The sequence below is a fragment of the Coregonus lavaretus genome (genome assembly GCF_964263955.1).
Source record: "Coregonus lavaretus genome assembly, chromosome: 10".
Taxonomy (NCBI): domain Eukaryota; kingdom Metazoa; phylum Chordata; class Actinopteri; order Salmoniformes; family Salmonidae; genus Coregonus; species Coregonus lavaretus.
The window spans coordinates 45,265,255-45,284,023 of record NC_139997.1 but is presented as its reverse complement, the minus strand read 5'-3'; the positions used below and the strand labels follow the sequence as shown (position 1 = coordinate 45,284,023).

The 18,769-nt window shown below is 42.6% G+C and overlaps 1 protein-coding gene across 1 annotated transcript in view; it reads left to right on the top strand.

The window, feature by feature from the left end:
- The window catches only part of LOC311136473 (lysine-specific demethylase 2B-like), a 49,222-nt gene that overhangs the window by 21,297 nt on the left and 9,156 nt on the right, over positions 1–18,769 (top strand). The window contains exons 13-14 of the mRNA XM_084170609.1: positions 14,184–14,420; positions 14,724–14,867. Coding sequence (XP_084026735.1) covers positions 14,184–14,420; positions 14,724–14,867 — 381 coding nt within the window. The remainder of the gene's footprint in view (positions 1–14,183; positions 14,421–14,723; positions 14,868–18,769) is intronic.

Genomic DNA, 18,769 nt, shown 5'->3' with positions numbered 1-18,769 from the left:
TGTTGTATGGAAAGGGAGCCACCTGAAGAGAAATGCTGCTTCTGTTTCTGTGTTAGCCTCCTTTCTCTTGTTCTTTATTTTCTTCCCTGTGGTTGTAGGTTGATTTACATGTTGTGTGTGTGTACCTGGTAAATGCAGTAAGGAGGTGAGAAGGCACAGACCGTTCAGACAGCAGCGTCAGTCCTCAGGGCAGCTACTGGTTGATCCAGAACAGGGAAGAGAAACGAGATAAACAACATGAAGATTGTGTGTGTGTGTGTGATCAGGCAGAAAGATTCAGATTAGAGATGAATATTTAATAGGTTCGTATGAGCTTGTGTAAGCATGTATGAACAGGGAAGAAGAAATCTGATGCATTTAATAGGTTTATTGTGCCTGTATTGTGTATGATAATGAGATAAAATATAGTTGATGTGTACCGTATGAATTGGTTATGGCACATAAATGAGCATCGAGATTGTGCATGTAAACGGTGAGGAAGATTGTGTTAGTGTATAGATTCCTCTGCTACATAGTCATAGCACTGCATTCCACAGCCCCTTCCAATTATACACTCACTGTGAGTGTGTTGATATCATTGGATACAGTTGAATTCTTTTCGGTCCCGGCACAGATGAGATGGCGGAATATCTTTTTTCTTCCCTGTTTTTGCTGTTGATATCAGCACAGCCTTTGTACGTAGTGTTCCTGTTCGATAGGGATGTACATGTTTTCAGTGTTCAATATAAGATGAAAACATGTCACTTCCATCTCAACGGTCTGGATGCAGTTTATTTGTTTACAGTGTCTATGAGATAATGATAGAGATTGATTGAGATAAATGTCTGAGTTTTTGTTATATCAAGATCAAGTTCCATAGGCTTGTAAATCCCACAGGACCTCTGGGCGCTCACAGTGCCTCAGTCTGAGAGAGACTTGCATCTATTATTCCTCACTCGCTTTTCCTCTTGAGGTTTACCAGCGGTGTTGTTTTATCTAAGATCACACATCGTGTGTGTTTGTACTGTATGACTGTGATTGGGTGTGTGCCTGTGGATATGGGCTATTCAAATTGAGCAGGTCTTCCTGTGTTCCACTGTGGCGCAGTAGGTTATTACACTCTGGCACCTGCTCCTACTCCTCTGGAATAGCATGCTGATTTAGAGCAACGTTCATCATCATACCTTATAGCTAGGGTTCTGTGTTTTGGTTAATCATGTCACATGACCTGGATTTTCACCATTATTTTAGGCCTTTTCCAGAAATGAGAATTTGACCAGAAGTTAAAGCAATTGTCTCAGGATGGTTCTGGACCATCAGACATAAAAAGGAAATGAGACAGCTTTGATAAAAAAGCTTTAAATAAAGGTTAAAATCCATGTCATGTGACATGATTAAGCAAAACACAGGGCCCTACTACCTAGCTACATAACATACCTACGTGTGTGTGGTCTGGGAATGCGTTACATATTTTACAGATAACAAACCTGCTATCCAACTACTAGGCATGGAAGACTTTGACGCTGATGAGATTTCTGATGTCATTGCACGTCCTTGCAAGGAGATATCATGCTCCCCGTACAGTCTCCATTTGGGATATGATGAGGAACATCATATGTCACTCAGTGCCCCAGCTTCCTGAGAGTGACTGATGGGTCAGTTCAGGTTCTGTAAAGTTAGTCTCACTTCCTCAATGTAGAGGGAAATTTACCCCCTTATGTCACTGCTCTACAGGATTCCCAATCCTATTGTGTATTTGTCCCTTCAAATTAAATTAAATCAAATCAAATTTTATATGCCACATGCGCCAAATACAACACCTTACAGTGAAATGCTTACTTAAAAGCCCTTAACCAACAATGCAGTTTTAAGAAAATAAAAATAAAGTGTTAAGTAAAAAATAGATAAGTAAAAAATAAAAATAGCAAATAATTAAAGAACAGCAGTAAAATAAAATAACAGTAGGGTGGCTATACAGGGGGTACCGGTACAGAGTCAATGTGCGGGGGCACCAGTTAGTCGAGGTAATATGTACATGTGGGTAGCAGTGCAAATAGTCTGGGTAGCCAGGAGTCTTATGGCTTGGGGGTTGACGCTGTTAAGAAGCTTTTTGGACCTAGACTTGGCGCTCTGGTACCGCTTGCCGTGCGGTAGCAGAGAGAACAGTCTATGACTAGGGTGGCTGGAGTCTTTGACAATTTTTAGGGCCTTCCTCTGACACCGCCTGGTTCAAGGAGTGTTGCTGTGAGACTAGGTGACTTTCAGGACAATGTGGAGGGCTGTCTGGAACATATTTTCTCATGTAAGGTCCGTGGTCCTTTGTGCTCAAGTCCGATCTGACAGTGATAGATCTACTCCTTTTGAGGCAGGTTAACTTGAAGATCACTAAATGCTGTCAGGTAACCTGTTGGGTAAGGACATCTGATATGGGCAAATGGATCCTCCGTCCTTGTCTATGGTTGCTTGTAACATAGATATGTCAAGGAGGTGACAGGACAGATCATAGATAGATCATAAAACACTGTGTATGCTAGGCCAGGGAATTGCCAGGGACCTCACGATACAATATTATCACGATACTTAGGTGCCAATACGATATGTATTATGATTCTCACGATTCTATATTTATTGTGATTTGATACTGCGATTTGAAGTTACAAACATATTGCTCACTGTACTGTATGTCTGCTGCAGAGAGACAAGAGAGGGCATGAGAAAACAAGTCTTCTTTAGTTATCTGCACTTCCTCTCTGGCTCAGTCAGGCCTAGAGTCTGTAATCCTAACAGAGAACCTTGGATTCCACCACAGATTACAGATGCCCCAATATCCAAAATAATCCTGTCTTTTGCCTAGATCTCTGATCACCCCAGCCTGGCCATTCTGCTTGGTGTCCACTTGTTTTAGGATAAGTCTAGAACAAGGCAAGGTTTTTACCTCTGACCCTGATGTTCTTAGCTGATTTGGTTATTTGTGTTTTCTCTGTCCAGTGGTAGCAGCACTCGGTTGGTTACCCGTCACAGGAATAGTAGGACGTTTGTTGTTGCTATGCTGATCCTAGAAAAATGTGCATTGCTGATGTTGCTATAGAAATCTGATACACCTGATTTGCCTGTGGCTGTTTTTGTTACATTCCGTGCTGTAATTGTGATCACTGATTTTTCGCATCTCTTCTTGCTCCTCTCACTAGGCTAGGTGGAGAATGTTATGATGACATAACCATTCCATTGAATTCAAACACCTCATTACATCATGCAAATTCTTTCCAAAGCGGTTTGTGGATTTATTCTTGCAAAACCTGCTAGTCCCGCTGGTTGGGCATTTAGTGAGGATAGGGAGGAGGTGGAGTGTGCACGGCTTAGTGAATTAGTATGAGGATCAAGGGATTAGTGAATTAGCAATTTCAATATTGTTATTATTCTTACTAACGCATTGTGTTTAGCCTAATGCTCTTCAGAAGAAATATAAAGCAGTAGACACACCTAGTGTTGCTGGTGCAGCTCTGAGCAGCCAGTCAGCATTCACCTGCATTTCCTCAGTACATGGCCTATCCAACTGAATAATCACAAGATGGGTGGGGGGGAAGTAACACATGTACTGTACCGTGGGTTGCTGTGGAAACAAGTGCCTGTTGGATACCTTCCATTTGAATACACAGTAACCGCATTTCCTCTGGTACAGCTCATGCCCATCACCATATACTGTACATAGCCAGGTTATACACTGAACAAAAATATAAATGCAACATGTAAAGTTTTGGTCCCATGTTTCATGAGCTGAAATAAAAGATGGAAAGCCAGTATGAGGGTTAGCGCTCAGGCTAGAATGAAAGGCTGCTGGTGCGTGGGAGAGAAAATATCTACTCGCACTCAAAACCATAAAGAGGATTAACCCAATGTAATCCATGCTCAAAAGAATACAAAAAGTGCAAGTGCAAGGTGCTAATAAACAAATTAAATGAACTGAGCATACGTTTCGGCCTTATGCCTTCATCCCATACGCACAAATAGCTTATTTCTCTCAAATATACTGCACACATTTGTTTACATCCCTATTAGTGAGCGTTTCCCCTTTGCCAAGACAATCCATCCACCTGACAGGTGTAGCATATCAAGAAGCTGATTAAACAGCATGATCATTATACAGGTGCACCTTGTGCTGGGGACAATAAAAGGCCACTCATGTGCAGTTTTGTCAAACAACACAATGCCACAGATGTCTCAAGTTTTAAGGGAGTGTGCAATTGGCATGCTGACTGCAGGAATGTCCACCAGAGCTGTTGCCAGAGAATGTAATGTTAATTTCCTACCATAAGCCACCTCCAACTTTGTTTTAGAGAATTTGGCAGTACGTCCAACTGGCCTCACAACCGCAGACAACGTGTATGGTGTTGTGTGGGCGAGCGGTTTGCTGATGTCAACATTGTGAACAGAGTGCCCCATGGTGGCGGTGGGGTTATGGTATAGGCAGGCATAAGCTACGGACAATGAACACAATTGCATTTTATCGATGGCAATTTGAGTGCACTGAGATACCGTGATGAGATCCTGAGGCCCATTGTTGTGCCATTCATCCGCCGTCATCACCTTATGTTTCATCATGATAATGCACGGCCCCATGTCGCAAGGATCTGTACACAATTCCTGGAAGCTGAAAATGTCCCAGTTCTTCCATGGCCTGCATACTCACCAGACATGTCACCCATTGAGCATGTTTGGAATGCTCTGGATCAACGTGTACGACAACGTGTTCCAGTTCCCGCCAATATCCAGCAACTTTGCACAGCCATTGAAGAGGAGTGGGACAACATTCCACAATCAACAGTCGGATCAACTCTATGTGAAGGAGATGTGTTGCGCTGCATGAGGAAAATGGTGGTCACACCAGATACTGACTGGTTTTCTGATCCACACCCCTACCTTTTTTTTAAATGTATCTGTGACCAACAGATACATATCTGTATTCCCAGTCATTTGAAATCCATAGATTAGGGCCTAATGAATTTATTTCAAGTGACTGATTTCCTTACAGGAACTGTAACTCAGTAAAACCTTTGAAATTGTTGCATGTTGCGTTTTTATATTTTTGTTCAGTGTATATACACTACATGACCAAAAGTATGTCGACACCTGCTCGTCAAACATCTCATTCCAAAATCATGGGCATTGATATGGAGTTGGTCCCCCCTTTGCTGCTATAACCGCCTCCACTCTTCTGGGAAGGCTTTCCACTAGATGTTGGAACATTGCTGCTGGGACATACTTCCATTCAGCCACAAGAGCATTAGTGAGGTTGGAAATTGATGTTGGGCGATTAGGCCTGGCTCGCAGTCGGCGTTCCAATTCATCCCAAAGGTGTTCGATGGGGTTGAGGTCAGGGCTCTGTGCAGGCTAGTCAAGTTCCTCCACACCGATCTCGACAAACCATTTCTGTATGTACCTCGCTTTGTGCACTGGGGCATTGTCATGCTGAAACAGGAATTGGTCTTCCCCAAACTCTTGCCACAAAGTTGGAAGGACAGAATCGTCTAGAATGTCATTGTATGCTGTAGCGTTAAGATTTCCCTTCACTGGAACTAAGGGGCCTAGCCCGAACCATGAAAAACGTCCCCAGACCATTATTCCTCCTCCACCAAACTTTACAGTTGGCACTATCCATTTGGGCAGGTAGCGTTCTCCTTGCATCCGCCAAACCCAGATTCGTCCGTCAGACTGCCAGATGGTGAAGCGTGATTCATCACTCCAGAGAACGCGTTTCCACTGCTCCAGAGTCCAATGGCGGCGAGCTTTACACCACTCCAGCCGACGCATTGCATTGCGCATGGTGATCTTAATTCATTAAGCCCTAATCTATGGATTTCACATGACTGGGCAGGGGCGCAGCCATGGGTGGGTCTGGGAGGGCATATGCCCACCCAGTGGGGAGCCAGGCCCAGCCACTCAGACTGAGTTTTTCCCCACAAAAGGGCTTTATTACAGACAAATACTCCTCAGTTTTGTCAGCTGTCCTGGTTGCTGGTCTCAGACAATCCCGCAGCTAAAGAAGCCAGATGTGTAGGTCCTTGGCTGGCGTGGTTACACATGGTCTGCGGTTGTGAGGCAGGTTGGATGTACTGCCAAATTCTCTAAAACGACGTTGGAGTTGGCTTATGGTAGAGAAATTAACATTACATTATCTGGCAACAGTTCTGGTGGACATTCCTGCAGTCAGCATGCCAATTGCACGCTCTCGCAAAACTTGAGATAGCTGTGGCATTGTGTTGTGTGACAAAACTGTACATTTTAGAGTGGCCTTTTATTGTCCCCAGCTCAAGGTGCACCTGTGTAATGATCATACTATTTAATCAGCTTCTTGATATGCCACACCTGTCAGGTGGGTGGATTATCTTAGCTAAGGAGGAATGCTCACTAACAGGCATGTAAACAAATTTGTGCACAAAATTTGAGAGAAATAAGCTTTTTGTGCGTATGGAACCTTTCTGGATTTTTTATTTCAGCTCATGAAACATGGGACCAACACTTTACATGTTGCGTTTGTATTTGTGTTCAGTAGAGAAACAAACCTCCAGTAGTCTGCCTAATATAGATGAGATCACAGTACCCTCAGGGGATGTGTCAAGTTTTATTTGTCACTTGCACAAGTACAGTGAAATGCTTAACTTGCAAGCCCTACTCTACAGTGCAGTATTCAATATCAAAATAGTATAACAAATAAAATAAATATTAACATGAATATTAGTGTGATTTGAATATGATGAAAATATGAGTGTTTGTTTACAGTAGCTAATATCACGTGGGTCCTCTCTTTTAGTGACCAGGCATAGCCTGTCTGTTCTTGTTGTTTGCGTACACCTAAGTGTTTTTCGGCCCGCCTAAGTTGAAATATAATGTATTGGACACACCTACTCATCCAAGGGTTTTTCTATATTTCTACTATTTTTTACATTGTAGAATAATAGTGAAGACATAAACTATGAAATAACACATATGGAATCATGTAGTAACCAAAAAAGTGTTAAACAAATCAAAATATGTTATATTTGAGATTCTTCAAAGTAGCCACCCTTTGCCTTAATGACAGCTTTGCACAGTCTTGGCATTCTCTCAACCAGCTTCATGAGGTAGTCACCTGGAATGCATTTCAATTGCATTCCTAAAAGTTAATTTGTGGAATTTCTTTCCTTAATGCGTTTGAGCTAATCAGTTGTATTGTGACAAGGTAGGGGGGGGGGTATACAGAAGATAGCCCTATTTGGTAAAAGACCAAGTCCATATTATGGCAAGAACAGCTCAAATAAGCAACGAGAGAAGCAACGAGAGAAAGCAACGAGAGAAACGAGAGTCCATCATTACTTTAAGACATGAAGGTCAGTCAACACGGAACATTTCAAGAACTTTCTTCAAGTGCAGTCGCAAAAACCATCAAGTGCTATGATGAAACTGGCTCTCATGAGGACCGCCACAGGAAAGGAATACCCAGAGTTACCTCTGCTGCAGAGGATAAGTTCATTAGAGTTACCAGCTTCAGAAATTGCAGCCCAAATAAATGCTTCACAGAGTTCAAGTAACAGGCACATCTCAACATCAACTGTTCAGAGGGGACTGTGTGAATCAGGCCTTCATGGTCGAATTGCTGCAAAGAAACCACTACTAAAGGACACCAATAATAAGAAGATACCTGCTTGGGCCAAGAAATACGAGCAATGGACATTAGACTGGTGGAAATTTGCCCTTTTGTCCGGAGTCCAAATTTGAGATTTTTGGTTCAAACCGCCGTGTCTTTGTGAGACACGGTGTAGGTGAACGGATGATCTCTGCATGTGTAGTTCCCACCGTAAAGCATGAAGGAGGAGGTGTTATGGTGTGGGGGTGCTTTGCTGGTGACACTGTCTGTGATTTATTTAGAATTCAAGGCACACTTAACCAGCATGGCTACCACAGCATTCGGCAGCGATACGCCATCCCATCTGGTTTGGTGGGACTATCATTTGTTTTTCAACAGGACAATGACCCAACACACCTCCAGGCTGTGTAAGGGCTATTTTACCAAGAAGGAGAGAGTGATGGAGTGCTGCATCAGATGACCTGGCCTCCACGATCCCCCGACCTCAACCCAATGGAAATGGAAATGGTTTGGGATGAGTCGGAAGGCAGAGGTGAAGGAAAAGCAGCCAACAAGTGCTAAGCATACGTGGGAACTCCTTCAAGACTTTTGGAAAGCATTCCAGGTGAAGCTGGTTGAGAGAATGCCAAGAGTGTGCAAAGCTGTCATCAAGGCAAAGGGTGTCTAATTAAAGAATCTCAAATATAAAATAGATTTTGATTTGTTTAACACTTTTTTTGGTTACTACATGATTCCATATGTGTTATTTCATAGTTTTGATGTCTTCACTATTATTCTACAATGTAGAAAATAGTAAAAATAAAGAAAAACCCTTGAATGAGTAGGTGTGTCCAAACCTTTGACTGGTACTGTGTGTGTGTGTGTGTGTGTGTGCGTATATATATATATATATATATATATATATATATATATATATATATATATATATATATATATATATATATATATATATATATATATATATATATATATATACAGTTGAAGTCGGAAGTTTACATACACTTAGGTTGGAGTCATTAAAACTCATTTTCCAACCACTCCACAAATTTCTCGTTAACAAACTATAGTTTTGGCAAGTCTGTTAGGACATCTACTTTGTGCATGACACAAGTAATTTTTCCAACAATTGTTTACAGACAGATTATTTCACTTATAATTCACTGTATCACAATTCCAGTGGGTCAGAAGTTTACATACACTAAGTTGACGGTGCCTTTAAACAGCTTGGAAAATTCCAGAAAATGATGTCATGGCTTTAGAAGCTTCTGATAGGCTAATTGACATCATTTGAGTAAATTGGAGGTGTACCTGTGGATGTATTTCAAGGCTTACCTTCAAACTCAGTACCTCTTTGCTTGACATCATAGGAAAATCAAAAGAAATCAGCCAAGACCTCAGAATATAAATTGTAGACCTCGACAAGTCTAGTTCATCCTTGGGAGCAATTTCCAAACGCATGAAGGTACCACGTTCATCTGTACAAACAATAGTACGCAAGTATAAACACCATGGGACCACGCAGCCGTCATACCGCTCAGGAAGGAGACGTGTTCTGTCTCCTAGAGATGAACGTACTTTGGTTCCAAAAGTGCAAATCAATCCCAGAACAACAGCAAAGGACCTTGTGAAGATGCTGGAAGAAACAGGTACAAAAGTATCTATATCCACAGTAAAACAAGTCCTTTATCTAAATAACCTGAAAGGCCACTCAGCAAGGAAGAAGCCATTGCTCCAAAACCACCATAAAAAAGCCAGACTACGGTTTGCAACTGCACATGGGGACAAAGATCATACTTTTTGGAGAAATGTCCTCTGGTCTGATGAAACAAAAATAGAACTGTTTGCCCATAATGACCATCGTTATGTTTGGAAGAAAAAGGGGGGTCTTGCAAGCCGAAGAACACCATCCCAACCGTGAAGCACAGGGGTGGCCGCATCATGCTGTGGGGGTGCTTTGCTGCAGGAGGGACTGGTGCACTTCACAAATGAGGAAGGAAAATGATGTGGATATATTGAAGCAACATCTATCTATATATATATATATATATATATATATATATATATATATATATATATATATATATATATATACACTGCTCAAAAAAATAAAGGGAACACTTAAACAACACATCCTAGATCTGAATGAATGAAATAATCTTATTAAATACTTTTTTCTTTACATAGTTGAATGTGCTGACAACAAAATCACACAAAAATTATCAATGGAAATCAAATTTATCAACCCATGGAGGTCTGAATTTGGAGTCACCCTCAAAATTAAAGTGGAAAACCACACTACAGGCTGATCCAACTTTGATGTAATGCCCTTAAAACAAGTCAAAATGAGGCTCAGTAGTGTGTGTGGCCTCCACGTGCCTGTATGACCTCCCTACAATGCCTGGGCATGCTCCTGATGAGGTGGCGGATGGTCTCCTGAGGGATCTCCTCCCAGACCTGGACTAAAGCATCCGCCAACTCCTGGACAGTCTGTGGTGCAACGTGGCGTTGGTGGATGGAGCGAGACATGATGTCCCAGATGTGCTCAATTGGATTCAGGTCTGGGGAACGGGCGGGCCAGTCCATAGCATAAATGCCTTCCTCTTGCAGGAACTGCTGACACACTCCAGCCACATGAGGTCTAGCATTGTCTTGCATTAGGAGGAACCCAGGGCCAACTGCACCAGCATATGGTCTCACAAGGGGTCTGAGGATCTCATCTTGGTACCTAATGGCAGTCAGGCTACCCCTGGCGAGCACATGGAGGGCTGTGCGGCCCCCCAAAGAAATGCCACCCCACACCATGACTGACTCACTGCCAAACCGGTCATGCTGGAGGATGTTGCAGGCAGCAGAAAGTTCTCCACGGCGTCTCCAGACTCTGTCACGTCTGTCACATGTGCTCAGTGTGAACCTGCTTTCATCTGTGAAGAGCACAGGGCGCCAGTGGCGAATTTGCCAATCTTGGTGTTCTCTGGCAAATGCCAAACGTCCTGCACGGTGTTGGGCTGTAAGCACAACCCCCACCTGTGGACGTCGGGCCCTCATACCACCCTCATGGAGTCTTTTTCTGACCGTTTGAGCAGACACATGCACATTTGTGGCCTGCTGGAGGTCATTTTGCAGGGCTCTGGCAGTGCTCCTCCTGCTCCTCGGAGGTAGCGGTCCTGCTGCTGGGTTGTTGCCCTCCTACGGCCTCCTCCACGTCTCCTGATGTACTGGCCTGTCTCCTGGTAGCGCTTCCATGCTCTGGACACTACGCTGACAGACACAGCAAACCTTCTTGCCACAGCTCGCATTGATGTGCCATCCTGGATGAGCTGCACTACCTGAGCCACTTGTGTGGGTTGTAGACTCTGTCTCATGCTACCACTAGAGTGAAAGCACCGCCAGCATTCAAAAGTGACCAAAACATCAGCCAGGAAGCATAGGAATTGAGAAGTGGTCTGTGGTCACCACCTGCAGAACCACTTCTTTATTGGGGGTGTCTTGCTAATTGCCTATAATTTCCACCTGTTGTCTATTCCATTTGCACAACAGCATGTGAAATGTATTGTCAATCAGTGTTGCTTCCTAAGTGGACAGTTTGATTTCACAGAAGTGTGATTGACTTGGAGTTACATTGTGTTGTTTAAGTGTTCCCTTAATTTTTTTGAGCATATATATATATATATATATATATATATATACAGTGGGGAGAACAAGTATTTGATACACTGCCGATTTTGCAGGTTTTCCTACTTACAAAGCATGTAGAGGTCTGTAATTTTTATCATATGTACACTTCAACTGTGAGAGACGGAATCTAAAACAAAAATCCAGAAAATCACATTGTATGATTTTTAAGAAATTAATTTGCATTTTATTGCATGACATAAGTATTTGATCACCTACCAACCAGTAAGAATTCCAGCTCTCACAGTCCTGTAAGTTTTTCTTTAAGAAGCCCTCCTGTTCTCCACTCATTACCTGTATTAACTGCACCTGTTTGAACTCGTTACCTGTATAAAAGACACCTGTCCACACACTCAATCAAACAGACTCCAACCTCTCCACAATGGCCAAGACCAGAGAGCTGTGTAAGGACATCAGGGATAAAATTGTAGACCTGCACAAGGCTGGGATGGGCTACAGGACAATAGGCAAGCAGCTTGGTGAGAAGGCAACAACTGTTGGCGCAATTATTAGAAAATGGAAGAAGTTCAAGATGACGGTCAATCAACCTCGGTCTGGGGCTCCATGCAAGATCTCACCTCGTGGGGCATCAATGATCATGAGGAAGGTGAGGGATCAGCCCAGAACTACACGGTAGGACCTGGTCAATGACCTTAAGAGAGCTGGGACCACAGTCTCAAAGAAAACCATTAGTAACACACTACGCCGTCATGGATTAAAATCCTGCAGTGCACGCAAGGTCCCCCTGCTCAAGCCAGCGCATGTCCAGGCCCGTCTGAAGTTTGCCAATGACCATCTGGATGATCCAGAGGAGGAATGGGAGAAGGTCACGTGGTCTGATGAGACATAAATAGAGCTTTTTGGTCTAAACTCCACTCGCCGTGTTTGGAGGAAGAAGAAGAATGAGTACAACTCCAAGAACACCATCCAACCGTGAAGCATGGAGGTGGAAACATCATTCTTTGGGGATGCTTTTCTGCAAAGGGGACAGGACGACTGCACCGTATTGAGGGGAGGATGGATGGGGCCATGTATCGCAAGATCTTGGCCAACAACCTCCTTCCCTCAGTAAGAGCATTGAAGATGGGTCATGGCTGGGTCTTCCAGCATGACAACGACCCGAAACACACAGCCAGGGCAACTAAGGAGTGGCTCCGTAAGAAGAATCTCAAGGTCCTGGAGTGACCTAGCCAGTCTCCAGACCTGAACCCAATAGAAAATCTTTGGAGGGAACTGAAAGTCCGTATTGCCCAGCGACATCCCCGAAACCTGAAGGATCTGGAGATGGTCTGTATGGAGGAGTGGGCCAAAATCCCTGCTGCAGTGTTTGCAAACCTGGTCAAGACCTACAGAAAACGTATGATCTCTGTAATTGCAAACAAAGGTTTCTGTATCAAATATTAAGTTCTGCTTTTCTGATGTATCAAATACTTATGTCATCCAATAAAATGCAAATTAATTACTTAAAAATCATAAAATGTGATTTTCTGGATTTTTGTTTTAGATTCCGTCTCTCAGAGTTGAAGTGTACCTATGATAAAAATTACAGACCTCTACATGCTTTGTAAGTAGGAAAACCTGCAAAATCGGCAGTGTATCAAATACTTGTTCTCCCCACTGTGTGTGTGTATATATATATATATATATATATATATATATATATATATATATATATATATATATATATATATATATATATTAGAATATCATCTTTGTGAACTAACTCACCTAAATTAAAGCTAGACAGTCAGGGAGAATTGAAAATAAAACAAACTATGAACTCAGGAGTATTTATTTTGTTATTATGTTTGAGCTTAACACAGCATTAGCCATGTCAAAATGCATAGAATCGCAGGAAATTAGCTTTTAAAACTGCAACATTTTCTCTCAGCTCCATGGAGAAATGTGTAGAATTGCAGGAAATTGGCTTAAAATGCAAACATTTTTCTACACCGCTAAGATTGGGGGCCTCTAAAATGTTCTTGGCCATGGACTGGTCCGGACCGAATTCAGCTGAGCCGATTGGCCGACCATGCCTATTGCCATGCCCCCCTGCCACACCCACCACCTAAGCCCCTTTTTGATCCAGAAAAAAAGAATGTAACCTGTGTGCACGTGCGTTGCGTGCGTGTGTTTTATGAGCAGCACATTCAATGTTGTCTCAGCGTTGACTCAGGGCCAGAAATAACAGAGGGAAAAATAAACTATGTCAGGAAGAAATAACTCAATAATGGAAAATGCTCCACATCAAAGCAGCCCCCCTCCCCTCCCCATCTCTCACTGCCTTCAATTTAATTTTACAGCACATTTAAACTTATGCCTTCTCCCTGTTACGTAAAACTGTTAGTGGTTCATGTTTTGGCATACAATGTTGCTAGGGAAACATGGAAACACTTTCAAACCAAGCTTCTAAGATGTTCGAGTACTGATGATTTGAGTTAGAAAAATTGCATGTTCTCACTTGAGTGCGGTCCATGGTTCTGTGTTTTCCGTAGTAGATGGTTAGACCAGCGAACTGGGTATCACAGGTCATAATAAAGGCTCTGCTTCTTGTGACTCAGAACTGAATTGGTCAACTGCTGGGATTGATTAGATGAGTCAATTCACCTGGTTTCCCTAATCAGCTGCGAATTCAGGGGTCAATATTATAGCAAATACTGCAACACCCTGCAGACCTGATCCCGTATTCACAAAGCCTCTCAGCGTAGGAGTGCTGATCTAAGGTCAGCCTTTTAGATCATAATGAACAAGAGTATATGGACCTGATCCTAGATCAGCACTCCTACTCTGAGACGCGTTGTGAATATAGGCCCAGATCCATCTGTCTCTGTATCAGACCTTGCTTTCACGTTTTGTGTTGTTGTACTATAACGACACCTCACTCTCCTACCTCTCCCTCTTCTCCTTTCAGCAGCAGAGACCTCCCAACAGGCCCAAACCCAAAATGGCGGCCTCGTCTCCTGTGGCGGCGGTCAAGCTGTCGGCCAGCCGGAGCACGTCTGGCGCCCGGCGGAGGAGGACGCGCTGTCGGAAGTGTGAGGCGTGCCTGAGGACAGAGTGTGGAGAATGCCACTTTTGTAAAGACATGAAGAAGTTTGGAGGGCCGGGTCGTATGAAACAATCCTGCATCATGAGGCAGTGTATCGCGGTAGGTCTCCTATTAATCTTAAACTAAAACTAACCTGCAGAGTATTTGGACATTCTTTGTTTGTGTGTGGACATTTTATCTGGTGACTATGTATAGAGAGTGAGTTTGTGGTCCTCTGTAGCTCAATTGGTAGAGCATGGCGCTTGTAACGCCCGGGTAGTGGGTTCGATCCCCGGGACCACCCATACGTAAAAATGTATGCACGCATGACTGTAAGTCGCTTTGGATAAAAGCGTCTGCTAAATGGCATATAATATGATTATGATTTATAATATGCTAATGTAGTGTTTGTGTTGTCTCCAGCCTGTCCTGCCCCACACCGCAGTGTGTCTGGTGTGTGGGGAGGCAGGGAAGGAGGACACGGTGGAGGAAGAGGAGGACAAGTTTAACCTCATGCTCATGGAGTGCTCCATCTGCAATGAGATAGTCCATCCACTCTGCCTCAAGGTAAACTGCTCAATACATTATGCTGTTACTGAGCATCTTATCTGTCTGATTTGATTCAATGTGAGCACTTACATTACTGCAGTGTATTTGTTTATGGTTGCCCTTCCTCCTATAGAACAGGGGTCGGCAACAGGCGACCGAGAGTGGTTTGGTTTTGTCCCCACCCCCCAAAAAAAATATTACAATTTTTTAGGATTTATGTTTTTGGTCAAAAAAGAATGTAAAGTCATCAGGAATTCACCAAAAAATGAGTTTAATTTAGGAAATCTGTTCCCAAGTATTCCCACAAATAAAAATAAACTGACATACGTGTAATCATGGTATGAAATTATTGTTATTAGGGGTTCACAGCAAAGCTGTGAAACCTATTGTTATTCTTAGATTATATATATTTTTCATGACATGGTCAAATAACTTGAGCATAGATTAGTAACTTTTTTTTCTAATTTGGCACACAGAAACAAGAGGCCATGAGTAGAATGGCACCGATTGGGTGGCACAGTTATAAGCAGTCTCACTTACACCCCGATATCCGCTGCTCCGTTTGACCTAGAGACTTGAACCTGTGCATTCGGAAAGTATTCAGACCCCTTGACTTTTTCCACATTTTGTTACTTTACAGCCTTATTCTAAAACTGTTTTTTTGGGGGGTTTTTTCAATCTACATACAATACCCCATAATGACAAAGCAAAAACAGGTTTCTAGAAATGTTTGCTAATTTATTACAAATAAAAAACTGAAATATTACATTTACATACACTACCGTTCAAAAGTTTGGGGTCACTTAGAAATGTCCTTGTTTTCGAAAGAAAAGCCAATTTTTTGTCCATTCAAAATAACATCAAATTGATCAGAAATACAGTGTAGACATTGTTAATGTTGTAAATGGCTATTGTAGCTGGAAACGGCTGATTTTTAATGGAATATCTACATAGGCCCATTATCAGCAACCATCAGTCCTGTGTTCCAATGGCTATTCTTGTTCTGAGAAATGAAGGCTATTCCATGCGAGAAATTGCCAAGAAACTAAAGATCTCGTACAACACTACTCCCTTCACAGAACAGCGCAAACTGGCTCTAACCAGAATAGAAAGAGGAGTGGGAGGCCCCGGTGCAGAACAGAGCAAGAGGACAAATACAATAGTGTCTAGTTTGAGAAACAGTCGCCTCACAGGTCCTCAACTGGCAGCTTCATTAAATAGTACCCGCAAAACACCAGTCTCAACGTCAACAGTGAAGAGGCGACTCCGGGATGCTGACCTTCTAGGCAGAGTTGCAAAGAAAAAGCCATATCTCAGACTGCCCATCTTAATCTTTTATTTTTATTGGCCAGTCTGAGATATGGCTTTGCCTAGAAGGTCAGCATCCCGGAGTCGTCTCTTCACTGTTGATGTTGAGACTGGTGTTTTGCGGGTACTATTTAATTAAGCTGCCAGTTGAGGACATGTGAGGCGCCTGTTTCTCAAACTAGATACTAATGTATTTGTCCTCTTGCTCAGTTGTGCACCGGGGCCTCCCACTCCTCTTTCTATTCTGGTTAGAGCCAGTTTGCGCTGTTCTGTGAAGGGAGTAGTACACAGCGTTGTACGAGATCTTCAGTTTCTTGGCAATTTCTTGCATGGAATAGCCTTCATTTCTCAGAACAAGAATAGACTGACAGGTTTCAGAAGAAAGTTATTTGTTTCTGGCCATTTTGATTCTGTAATCGAACCCACAATTGCTGATGCTCCAGATACTCAACTAGTCTCAAGAAGGCCAGTTTTATTGCTTCTTTAATCAGCACAACAGTTTTCAGCTGTGCTAACATATTTGCAAAAGGGTTTTCTAATGATTAATTAGCGTTTTTTAAGTGATAAACTTGGATTAGCAAACACAACGTGCCATTGGAACACAGGACTGATGGTTGCTGATAATGGGCCTCTGTACGCCTATGTAGATATTCCATAAAAAATCTGCCATTTCCAGCTACAATAGCCATTTACAACATTAACAATGTCTACACTGTATTTCTGATCAATTTGATGTTATTTTAATGGACAAAAAAATTGCTTTTCTTTTGAAAACAAGGACCCCAAACGTTTGAATGGTAGTGTAAGTATTCAGACCCTTTACTCAGTAAATTGTTGAAGCACCTTTGGCGGTGATTACAGCCTTGAGTTTTCTTGGGTATGATGCTACAAGCTTAGCATACCTGTATTTGGGGAGTTTCTCCCATTCTTCACTGCAGATCCTCTCAAGCTCTGTCAGGTTGGATGGGGAGCGTAGCTGCACAGCTATTTTCAGGTCTCTCCAGAGATGTTCGATCGGGTTCAAGTCCGGGCTCTGGCTGGGCCACTCAAGGACATTGAGACTTGTCCTGAAGCCACTCCTGCATTGTCTTGGCTGTATGTGAAGAGTCGTTGTCCTGTTGGAAGGTGAACCTGCGCCCCAGTCTGATGTCTCTCTGTACTTTGCTCTGTTCATCTTTCCCTCGATCATGACTAGTCTCCCAGTCCTGAAAAACATCCCCACAGCATGATGCTGCCACCACCATGCTTCACCGTAAGGATGGTGCCAGGTTTCCTCCAGATGTGACGCTTGGCATTCAGGCCAAAGAGTTCAATCTTGGTTTCATCAGACCAGAGGATCTTGTTTCTCATGGTCTAAGAGTCCTTTAGGTGCCTTTTGGCAAACTCCAAGCGGGCTGTCATGTGCCTTTTTACTGAGGAGTGACTTCCGTCTGGCCACTTTACCATAAAGGCCTGATTGATGGAGTGCTGCAGAGATGGTTGTCCTTCTGGAAGGTTCTCCCATCTCCACAGAGGAACTCTGGAGCTCTGTCAGAGTGACCATCTTGGTCTCCTCACTGACCAAGGCCCTTCTCCCCCAATTGCTCAGTTTGGCCAGGCGAACAGCTCTAGGAAGAGTCTTGTTGATTCCAAACTTCTTCCATTTAAGAATGGAGGCCACTGTGTTCTTGAACCTTCAATGCTGCAGAAATGTTTTGGTACCCTTCTCCAGATTTGTGCCTCGACACAATTCTGTCTCAGAGCTCTACGGACAATTCCTTCAACCTCATGGCTTGGTTTTTGCTCTGACATGCACTGTCAACTGTGGGACCTTATATAGACAGGTGTGTGCCTTTCCATGTCATGTCCAATCAATTGAATATACCACAGATGGACTCCAATCAAGTTGTAGAAACATCTCAAGGATGATCAATGGGAACAGGATGCACCTGAGCTCAATTTCGAGTCTCATAGCAAAGGGTCTGAATACTTATATAAATAAGGTATTTCTGTTTTTATTTTTAATACATTTGCAAAGATTCTACAAATCTATTTTGGGCTTGACATTATCGAGTATTGTGTGTAGATTGATAAGGAAAAAATACTATTTAAGCCATTTTAGAATAAGGCTGTAATGTAACAACGTGGAAAAAGTCAAGGGGTTTGAATACTTTCCGAATGCACTGTATGTGTCTTTACTCACGCTGAATACATTTGCCTCAAGGACCGATAAGGTCCATCAGGATAGATTTTCCTCCATCTTGACATTTTGGAAAAACTTATTCTCATGAACCATAAGTCGGCATGTAGGCCCATGGTACATCTCTTACCTTAGTTTGAGAAAAGCTAAGGGATTAGTTAAGAGATGGCTGAGTTATTGATAAATCAGGAAATCAGATTTTATGTGTCAATTTAAATCCTTTTGTAAATCCACTTTGTAAATCCAATGTAACGTCATCAAAGACATTACATTGATGAACCATGTTAAGTTTGGCATTGATATCTTAACAAATAAGGAAACTATTAACGATTCACTTTTTTGACTATGTAACGCTACTGCTTAAAATAATCATAAAAAATCTTCTCATGGACTAAAAGTTAGATTCACTCCAAATTTGGTTGTTGGACTCATC